Source organism: Leptonotus elevatus, chromosome 2 (assembly GCF_054856555.1).
Source record: "Leptonotus elevatus isolate MCC_2025b chromosome 2, RoL_Lele_1.0, whole genome shotgun sequence".
Classification (NCBI taxonomy): Eukaryota; Metazoa; Chordata; class Actinopteri; order Syngnathiformes; family Syngnathidae; genus Leptonotus; species Leptonotus elevatus.
Window position 1 is genome coordinate 22912141 of NC_141240.1, and position 11327 is coordinate 22923467.

An 11327-nucleotide genomic window follows, 5' to 3' on the forward strand; every position below is an offset into this window, starting at 1 on the left:
CACAACAAGGGACACCTGGACAAGACACACATGGCTGGCGGCACTGATTGGCTGACACAAGAGTAGATAAGCACAGGTGGACAAGATCACACTTAACGACACAAAGGGAGACAAGGAAAACACAACAAAACTGATCACAATGGAACCAAAAGCAAACAAGAACACATAAAAACCCAAACCAAAAAACATCCCTTAACCAAAACATGACAAAAAGGAAGAATTTCAAACTGCAGTAAAATTATTTAATTATAATTCTATGAGTACAGAACTGGGCACTTTTGTTAATCATCAATTCTCGTCAATGACGATACACAGAATGAGAAGGATTCACCCCGATAAACGGACGTAAACATGCTTCAGTCGGTGCTCAGTCTGTGTGTTTTCTTCGAGGCTTTGTGTCATTGTGCACTCGCGGTAAGGTGGGCGTCATCATGGGTGATGATAAGTGTCCAGCTCTGTATAAGTATAATTTTTCTTACGCTTCATTATTATTTTTAGTAGTTTTTTTGTGAAACAGTACATTGTATTAAAAAAATATGGATAACACTAATTATTACATTTTAGCATTTAAAGGGACTACACCATGGTATTTTAAGCCCTTCCACAGTTAACTATAGGCATATAATGATGAAATCTTACCTTTGACACAATCGCGATGTAATTTCTTATGAAACAGGAGTTCTTTCGGTGGCTATTTTTCTTACCCGGAAGTCAAACGCTCGGTTCAGTAAAACCCCGCCTCTCCCCCTGTGGCTGCCGCGCCCCTCTCATGAGCCGGCTGCTTCGCGCAACGCCCACGAAACGTACAGATTGATTTTAAGCCAGACTCAAAATGGACTCTGGATTTCTGCGTTTGGTCACACAAGCCATCAACTCTTGAATAAACATTTGAAACAAAACGGGTCCTTGCCCCAAGAAATTGTGGAAGAGGAGGGGAGCAGAGAGGTTAGAGGAAAGGAGGAGGGGAAAAAACACCACAAGGTCATGAACCCGTGCCCTTCTGCTTGTGGGGGTAAGCACACTATCCACTACACCATCCATACACTTAAATCCATTAGCGCAAATGCTTTACTTGTAGTTTACACCACTGTCAGCTAATGGATTTTAAAACAGCCAATTTTCATTTCATTGCACTTAATTGATTGCTTTGAATTCATTTGGACAGAATGTTTATTGATAAAGGCTACCTTTGTCATTATCCCATGGAGGGAAGTCTCAGAGAAAGTGGGTGTGCTTGGAGAGCAGAATAACCTAGAATTTCTCATAGAGGGGCGAATGGAGGAAAATACAACTTTGGTCATGTTTTTGGTGAGGAATTAGCATTTTAACATGGCTAAAAGCTCCCAAAAGTTGATTTTTCATGTTGCAGTCCCTTTGATGTCATTATCGTCCATAATGGAGAAAATAAAAAAAACCTGACAATGGTCATTACCAGTTCTGTTAATTTAGGGATAGAACGTGATGGAAACATGAACCTTTTATTGGCTGCTGGTGGTCTAATTAGCAATGTTAAGCGATATATGCAGTATTTTGCTCATTTCAACACCAACAATTCATGGTCGTTTGATAAAACATCTGGCTTTCACATGCTCAATCTATTCAAAATCAAGTGTTGAAGGAGACCAACAAAAGCATTGTGGTTGATACACGGATTCCCTTTTTTTTTTTTGTATTATAATTACAAAAAAGTAAAAACACTTATGACTGCTATAGGCTCATTCTTTTGGTGCGATTCCACTATGCTGATTAGCAAGTGTTGACATTTTATTGTGATCTGTGACACCCCTGCTGCCTTTAATCCAGATATAATTTCAAATCAATAGTGGGACAAACTAGATAAGAGCGTGTGAGACAGCAGGCCCTCTCTCAGGTTGTCATAAATGTTAGTGTCCCCTCATGACTTTTTCCCCTTTCTGGCCCTCCTATCCAGATCCTTACGTCAAAGTGTCGCTAATATGTGACGGGCGACGTCTGAAGAAGAAGAAGACCAGCATCAAGAAGAACACCCTGAATCCCACCTACAACGAGGCCATCATCTTTGACATCCCACCCGACAGCATGGACCATGTCAGCCTCCATATCTCTGTCATGGATTACGACTTGTATGTAACAAAAGTGGGCTGCACACATTACAACTTTGAATTCTCATATTTTTTAAATGTAATGAATGAGGAAGAACGTGTGTTCTTGCTGTTCTTCAGTAAAGCACATCCACAGTAATGTCTGTCGTGGTACTAAGACGCCATGGCCAAGAAACAAGGAATGAGAAATAGAAGAAGCTAAGCTAACTGTTAAAACTCTGCTCCATAGCAATTTTATTGTGGCAAATTGTGACTTGGGAGACACTCAATACAGCCAGTTTGACTTTCAGTAAAAAAAAAACCAACAACCTTCAGGTTGACCACACACATGATAAAGATTTACAAGCAGGATTAATGAACAAGTTTATAATTTACGATTGTTGGCCACGATCGTTTCCTCAGCAGATTGAGACTTAACACACCTCACATCACAGGATAATCACATCATTTTTCAAACATACAAGAATTGGGCGTTTGCTGACCTGAGACTGCCACAAACCATTATTTCAACAGTTAAGCAAACCTGTGGACACCGCAATGTCAATTTCAGTTGACAGCAGATGGCAGTGGAGGACAAAATGGCAGCCCCCTGAAATGGTTAAAAATAAGTGGTCTTTTCAGCATTATTTGTATTCCACAAACACAATGTTAATCAGAATACTGTGTTTAGACCGGCTGGGGCATATAGAACATATTCTTGTAAAGAAAAATGTTGACTTGACTATGTGAGTAGCTCACTGACATTGTTGCTAATATTAGAAGCTAACTAGCCAAATAACTTACAGCGATGACAGTCCCTCTTCATCACAAATGGAATCAGCCACAACCTGCTTCCTTTTTAGATACTCGATGTAAATCATGGCCGTGCTGCCATGAAAGGCAAGTTTCGCTTCTTCCAAGTTTTGCATCGCATTTGTTGACTGCTGACCCAGGTTACTGCTACTGTACATGTGCATCAGGGACAGAAAGGCAGCTGAAGATTCACAGGCAGTTTGGAGAAGAAGAAAAAAACAAAGCTTAAAAAAATAAATAACGACTGTATGTTGATTTAGAATTAATTGTTGTAGACGATTTAGATAGTTGAGTTCATCATGATCGACAAAAAAAAAACTTGAATGTATCGTTCTGAGAGAATGTACACCTATATTACATTTTGCGTAACACAGCAGATTATTGTTCGTCCAATCTTAATGTGACACTACCAGAGGCAATTCTAGGGTCAGAGGTTAAGGGGTGCTATAAAGACATTTTGGGGTGCTTGGGTGGTACAAAGAGCGGGGGGTGGGGTTGTGGTATGTGATAGGTAGCTGACAGCTCCTCAACATAAGCATTGACAGTATGCATGTTTCTGGAGTAAACCAGCCCCACACAGTTTACAGTTAGAATTAACAACAATGGACCTTTGTAAAAGACATTTGTTTGGAAGACATGATCTTTTTCTCTGCGCAGTTTAATTTGTGGGGGCGCACTTTCCCACGGGGCAAGTGTTTTGGGGGTGGTGATGGAGATTGATTTCATTGGAAAGCATTTGAGGAAAAAAAAGAAAAGAAAAAAACAAGTGCACTATAGCTATGTTAAAGAAAGCAATGTGCATGCATTTTATTATTATTTTAGTGGGGCTATTTTCAAGTTTAGCTGCGAAATAATGTTTGTCTCTCGATTATGTGACGCTCACACACATTACAAACATTTCAACCATGTATGAGTTGACGTTTTGCATTAAGTCACATTACACACGCCTGCACCCCTCAGGGTCGGTCACAACGAGGTCATCGGCGTAATGCGGTTGGCATGCAACGCAGAGGGACTGGGAAGGGACCACTGGAATGAAATGCTGGCCTACCCTCGCAAGCCCATCGCACACTGGCACCCCCTACTGGAGTCCAAAAAATCGGAGAAGGAGGTGAGTGCGGCAGAAAAACAAGAAAAAGCCATTTTGGTGTATGAGTGGAATGATTGCCAAAAAATCAAAATTTTGCAAAATACAATTGGAATTTTCCAAATGCATGTGGGAAAATGTATGATAGTCAAATGACATGCTTAATTCTGAACAGAGTCACATCACTGATAGTTTTTATGTTTATTTTGTTTTCTTTTTTCAATTGAGCTGTACAGGTTATAGTTTACATTAATAGGGGAAAAAAGTTTTAATATGATTTATTTTCGTCTCTCTTTTTTTTTTTTACATAACAAAAATTTGACATTTGAAAAAGGGGTGTGTAGACTTTTTCTATCCATTGTAAGCCCACAATTCCAAAATAATCAACATATGAATGAATACATGTATTTGATATATTTGAATGATATACATTTAGCATCATGTTCCATCTTTACACGAGTCTCTTTCATTGTTATTTCTGAAATGACACGAGACTCACTCCTTGCATGTGTGTGTCACAGTGGAAAGCAAGGGCCGCCAGCTTTGACAGCCAGGGCTCTTGCCCTTCCCCCCGCCCCCCAGCGACACCCTGAGCAACGCCACCTGCGACCCCCGCGACCCCCTGCAACCAGATAAGGGGCGGTGTGAGGTTCTTCCTGCCTCCTGCCGGTCCACTTCCTGTCTGTCTGATTATCGAGGAGAAACCCTGCTGTCTCCCACCCCAAGCTCCTCCCCCCCTTCTTCCTCAGTCGCACGCCGAAGCCCACCTTCCGCCAGCGTGGTTCGAGACAACTGATCTGGGATCACGTCAGGTCAGGCTGTTTTTTGGGGTGTTATGACTGCTCAACCTGCACAGGCGGATCTTTGGATGTTCTTCCATCTTGGTCGTATGGATGCAGACTCAAACTAAGAAAACGTGGCAGTGGTCATGCCGACGACGGTTCTCAGAGCGAAGCGAGATGTCTGAGGAGACGCGAGCCGCTCTTAAAACGTCCTGGTGCTGCTTTCATTTTCATCGGAACAAAATCAAGCTGCAGCGTCATTGCGGTGTTAAAATTGAGTTTCAAGCAAGGAAAAAAAGAGCACAGCAACTCATATTTGCTATTTGTTCAAATAGTGGCTGTCCCTGAGTACCAGGAGATGCCCTGAGCTAATTTGTCGCTGTTTGTGTCATCCAGCTAAGACAAACAATGGCCTTCCTCAAAGAGAGGCATCACATTAGAAAACAAAATACACACACACCCACAAAAAACACTTAAACAGCACTTTGACGATTTATCACGATTTGTAATGCGAAGGCAATAGTTATTTGCGTTTGACTCAGATGTGATCTCTCCACAACTCCACAATGTTGTGTTTCCATAATGGTCATTTTATTTGATTTTAAACCCCAATTTTACTTGACCAATATACCACCACCATATTGGTAAATATGAATTCAAAATTAATTTATACAAATAAAGTCAATAAAGAGCACCTTCCACAATGTAAAAGGCCTCCCTCCATATGCAGTTGAGTAAATAAATGTCACTGGCCACTATTTGTGTAAATGCGGTGAATTTAGCACAATTTGATGTTGCTGTTGCCTCCTCGGTCTCCGCTGGTTATGGAGGAAGTGTATGTATAATTTGGTGCATATAAGACACTTTTGTGTGTGATTTGTTTGGTTCATTTCAAACCAGACAAGATGTGAAGCTTCATGTAGCCTAGCAGGTGTGACATTTAGAGAAAAAAACACTCCCTTGATGTTTACTGAGTATGAAACAACGTTTGTTTTCTTGTGAAAATGTTCTAATTTGTCACCAGTTGGATCGCCTTTTTTCGTTTGCTGTACCTGTTGACTTTCATTATAACATGAACTTTAATGATGACAAACGTTTCATTGTGTTTTATTTTTTAGACGAAGGAGTAAACATTTTGTACCAAGAAACTCCCCCTTCAGGCTGTGTGAGCAAAAAAAAAAAAAAAAAAAGGATCACTAAATGTAAATACGAAATTATTTTATCTCGGTTGTGATTTAAAAGCAGAAATGTGTAAAGGTTACACATTGCTCCCAAGCAGTGTAATTACATCAATCTTAATAAAATGAAACATTTAAAGTTTCTGTTTTCATCTGGAAAACACCTCTTTACATTTCGGGCAAGATTAAAAAATGTGGAGGGAAAGTCCTTCTGTTTGAAGAAATCTGTCTTGTCTTTGGACCACAATTAATACGAGCAATGAACATGGAAATGCTCATTTGCATACCATGACTCATATACAGCACAGCAGTTGCAAAACATGAGTTCAATTCATGTACTTTGTTTTTAGTTTATAAAACTTTTTTTTTTTTTTGTTAATAGTATTCCATTTTGTAATGTTAGTCTCAAAACCATGTTGCTAACATTAGGTGGTTTGTTTCTATGTGGGAAAGTGTTTATAGAAGTTGTTTGGAAAAATGCTGACACTCAAATTGAAAGGTGATTAGACATTTCCGGTGGTGACCAAACAATCATTTTACTGTGCCCAAGTGAAACCATTTTTTAAAAGTCTTTATGGTTGTTTTTCAACTATGAAATTGTAAAAGCATTTTGGATCTGACTCAATCTATCAATCTATCTGACTTTTGAACTTTTTTAATGCCTCCTACTGCAAAACTGTTTTCTAAAATGGAAGGTGATTGGCTAAAGATGAGCAACATGCCATTTAGTGGCAGCCAATCAGATCAAAACGGGCCAACGGATTTAGATTCAAAACTGGTTTATGCTCAACTTCTGTCCTAAGTGGCCCAAAACATGACAACAGTTCCTTAATGTTGCAGTGAAGTTTCTTCCTGGCCCCACTGTACACGCGCCATACGGTAAATTACTTCTTCTTTTTTTTTCTCAGGGGGGTTTAGGGCTTCATGATATGTGCAGATGTTTCTGTCAGGGTCTGTTTTTGGCATTTTCTCTTTTGTGTGTGTGTGTCAGCCCAGTCGGATCGCATTTCTGAGGAGTAGCTTTTAAAAAAAAAAAAATCTTATTGATCCTCGTTATTTGTGTTCGACGTCACCTCTCGTGGTATAATTCACACCTCCTAATTTGACCTCAGTCACTTTTATTGGCCCAAGTCCTCACTCCACTTCATGAAATCCTGATATAGTTTCAGTTGGTTTCATAGTCAGTGCAGGTTCTATTTTGGCTAATAAGAGTAAATAACAACAATAACATTGCATCGGATTTGGATTTGATCAATGCGGAATGAAAAGAAACAAGGCCAGTGAGCCAGACAGTGGCACTGATGTGTGGTTGGATTTGCTGTGCAGTAACAGTCACCTCAATAAAGAATTTGTGCGCAAATGACAGGGCAATCCAGGAAGATAAAGTAAAGAGCTGTGAGAGTGGCCCCGCGCCAAGCAACTAAATCCCACAGGCGCGTGTCGAGGGAGGTTTAAAATCAACACCGCCACATGTATGCCAGTTATCAAAGGCATTCTCCAGTTGTTTTTGATGCTACACGTACGTCTCATTAAAACTTGTTCAAGCAAACAGTCCGATTTCAATAATAAAGTGAGCTTGAATACAACATTTGGTAAATGGCAAGACAAACCATTTTTGGCCCATGTTGACATCTCAATCAAATCAAAACAGAGACACAATAATAGAAGAAATAATAGAACTCGAAGGTTCACAACAGTCACCATCATAACACCTTTATTAGCTGTACAGGCGTTTTCACATTACCAACTGTCAAGTATAAAAATAAAAGAACCGCTGGACCATAACACTAAAATAAGGTAAAACTATTCACTATTTGCAGGCAACATGAGAGTGTTGGCAGTCAATATTAGAAAAATCTTGAGTTTTGTGGTTTTGTCAGTATGTTCTTTTCAAGCAATTGTAAAAATAAAATAGAATAAGAGTATGTTAAGAGTCATTGCCATGTTTGTGTTTTGCTGATCCTCAGTAATACTCTTGTGAAAGGCGACACACACGAGAAAAAAAAAAGAAAGGACAGAAAAATGTGGATGTAAGGGAGCGACAAAGTTAAGGATTCGTCTCACGCTAACTTTCGTTATTAATTCCTTGAAATGTTGGCTCCTGTAGTTATCTGATGTTTTGAAACCCACTGCACTTTTAGGCAGTCACACGTTTGGGACGACGTGCGGTCGTTCAGTTCATGAACTTTTCAGCCTCCCCTCGTGTTGCCACCTTTTTCAAACGTATTTCTTTCGGTTGTAACAATAGCACTGACTTTTTCTATGCTCATTTTGTATAATAGTGAGGAAAATATTCTGCTGATGAAATGAACACACTGTCAAACCTCTTCATTTGTTTTCCTTCCATGGGGTGTGATGTGTTTTGGTTCTGTGACATAATCTTCCTTTTGATTAAAGGATTTATGCAAAGTGGATTGTTGTTTGTATTTGCCGGATAATGGTGGTGGCCTAACGAGGCAGAGCGGTCACCAACGACGGTAGATGACACAGTCAAATGTGCACTGGCTCACACAGCAAACACTTCAACAACCTCTAATTAAACCATTCTCATGTTGTGGTACTTTACAGTAATGAAATACAATCATCCAGGTGAAGTAGCAGAAAGTTAAACATTCGAAGCGCATTTAACTATGAATTAAGATACCAGTCTGATTAAGCCATCTAAAGCAACAGGGGTGGGGGGGTCGTGCATGTTAGTACCGTGGCCCAGAAGTTGTTCTCTAGCGGCCATCTTAAGGAGCTTCTCAATTATGCTTAATTGCACATTGTGGAGCGAGCTTTTAATCGAGGCCACTCTGATGTTTCTTTTGTGATCTTATTGCTCTTCAACAGTGATGTCTGAAATAGGATACCAGCTGGATTGCAAAACAAAAGCAAGAATATTAAGTAATTCATCGTTTGTTTTTATCATCATTAGTTGATTGAATTATGCATATTTTGCTCAGTCTCTATTGTATTTTGGGCGTTACTAATAGTGAAAGTACTTAATGACACTAATCAGGTTTCCATCCAAATGTTTCGAAATGTGTATGCGAATTTTGTGAAAATGCGCAAAACGGACATGCGACTTATGTCCGTTTCCATCCGCTCTTCTTTTGCCAATAAGTGCCGCGAGATGACGTTATAGTGACGGAATGTTGGTTTTGAACGGAAGTAGTTTGTCTTGTTGGCTTCCCTCCCGCATGTAAGTGAAGTATGTCGTTACATTGAGAGCTGATGTTAATAAAGCCATCTAAAATTGCGTTCATGTTTTTTTTCTTTAATTAATTATATTAAAAAAATCGTGTTTCTTTGTCTCCCCAAACATATCTTACTTTATCAACCGCAATTTATTGTGACTACAAGCGTGCGTGTGACGTAGTATCGGTCAAAACGTGCGGTCTTGTAGTCGCTTATTCACAAAACCCGTTTCCATCGCCAAAATCCGCATTTTCCTTTTTTTAGATACGCTTAAAAAACCACGCCCTCCAAGCGTAAAAACTTTTGGCCGAAATTTGGGCCTTTTTTCGAATTTCTGGCGTTTCTATTCAGTTTCTTTTTCGCAATTCTTGAATATTCAAATAAAAATAGGTGGATGGAAACCCACCGAATGACTCAGGGTCACTACGTAGACTATAGTAATAGGGTTGATCTCAAATGACGTCACATTTCCCTCATTAATATGCATGAGTCGGACAAAATAATTTTGGAAGAGAACGACGTCCCAAGCGTGAAATTTTATCAAGGTTCAATCAACAAACACCCTTTGGAACAACTTAGATGGTGGTTGAAAGTGGGTGGAAAAAAAGCAGTTTGCGTAGAAAGTTAAGATTTATTGTATGATCGTTGCTGTCACTCCGGTGCGGTCTCCATGACTGCTAATATATATAATTTGTCGCTAATTTTCATGAAAACGAAACGCATTAAAGTCACGATTTTCATTTTAGGATTTTAAGTCTACCTTTGGGCTGTTACTAAAGCAGACGATATCGATTGGTTCTGGATTTTCAGCTGCTGGCCCATTTCCACCGACGAAATGTAGAGAGCACATAAAGGTGTCTTCAGTGACATTTTTCGCGTAAATCACTGCCGTTAAATTGTACATGCTTGAACCCAGTGGAGACATTCCTCTGGAAACTCCCTTCATTTGATCCGGGTCACAGCATCGCCGGTCAGAACATCGCCAGTCACATAACGTTTTCTGTAACCATAATACGTCTGTTAAGTCTATTTGTGGTGAAATAGCGAGTCAGTTCACAAGTTATGCCTCGTATGAATGCACTCCCTCAGTCGCCTGCCTGTGTTCCTTGTCCGAAAATCAACTGGCCCCGCCCCTATGCGCTGTTCTAAAAATGGTAATAATTGTAAACTGCCCTGTTAGAATGCCACTGTTTGCATCAAATGTAATACAAAGCTGCGAGCCTCGGGTGTGTTGGGAGAGACGGCAAAAGGCTGGGAAAGCCCACTCGTGACATGGCTCTGCATAGAATTCATATTCATATCATGAAAATAAATAAGGAAACAAAATTGAGCGAATTTCATTGTGTTGCAAAAAAAGTAGTTGCGAGTGTGTCAGAGAAAGTGAAGCAACCGTTCATGAGCTAAAGCTAATAGTGTACACATAAGTAACTTAGCGTCGAAGGGTGTGCCGTACAGGGACAAGATTAATCTGGACATGCACAGAATTAAAATGCTGCTCCTCCGGAGGTAAATGAGGAGTCTGCGTTAAAGCACTTTGAGCACCATGAGGGTGGAAACGCGCTATGTGTGCTATGTGCTTTCACGTGTGAATCACTTACTGTACATGTACTTAAATGATGGCAGAAAGTTGTTGTGTTTGGGGGTGCACAACTAGATAACCCTAACCCAAAATGGATCCAGTGGAAACTGTGGTCAAGGAGGGTAAATTGAGTGAATGTCGTAGTTATACAGATAGGATCCCAAGTGTAGTGCACTTCTAAAGGGCAGACTGGAAACAAATGTTCTATCATCAGACGTGGCAGACATTTTCTCACAGGTATTACTGTGTGTAAAATGTTGTAATGTAGCAAAACTAAATGGCTAACCTGCTATCTAGTAGTGATGGGATTTTTGGCTCTTTTGGGTGAACCGGTTCATTTGGATCGGCTCAGTGAAAAGAGCCGGCTCTTTTTGGCTCTCGAACGGCTCTTTTAACTTTAGCTTTTCTTTGAAATATTTCTGACAAATTTAGCATACATTTTGATGAATGACTTGGTGAACTAAGTATTGCCCTCTACTGACTGCAAATAGCAACAATTGTTTATTTTATTGGCAATTAAAAAGGCTACAGACAAAGCAAACATTATAAGCTACTCACCAGGTCAGGGATAAAAGACCTTGTTTTATTTCAAATTGGCATTCAGAAAAACGAAATACTAAAACTCTTCAACTCTCTTCTTCTCTGTTT

At 39.9% G+C, this 11327-nt stretch overlaps 1 protein-coding gene across 1 annotated transcript in view; it reads left to right on the top strand.

Moving 5' to 3' along the window:
• syt6a (synaptotagmin VIa) overlaps nucleotides 1–6596 on the top strand; it is an 88578-nt gene extending 81982 nt beyond the window's left edge. The window contains exons 5-7 of the mRNA XM_086067799.1: nucleotides 1931–2102; nucleotides 3834–3984; nucleotides 4482–6596. Coding sequence (XP_085923925.1) covers nucleotides 1931–2102; nucleotides 3834–3984; nucleotides 4482–4553 — 395 coding nt within the window. The 3' untranslated portion in view covers nucleotides 4554–6596. The remainder of the gene's footprint in view (nucleotides 1–1930; nucleotides 2103–3833; nucleotides 3985–4481) is intronic.
• The last annotated feature ends 4731 nt before the right edge of the window (nucleotides 6597–11327 follow it).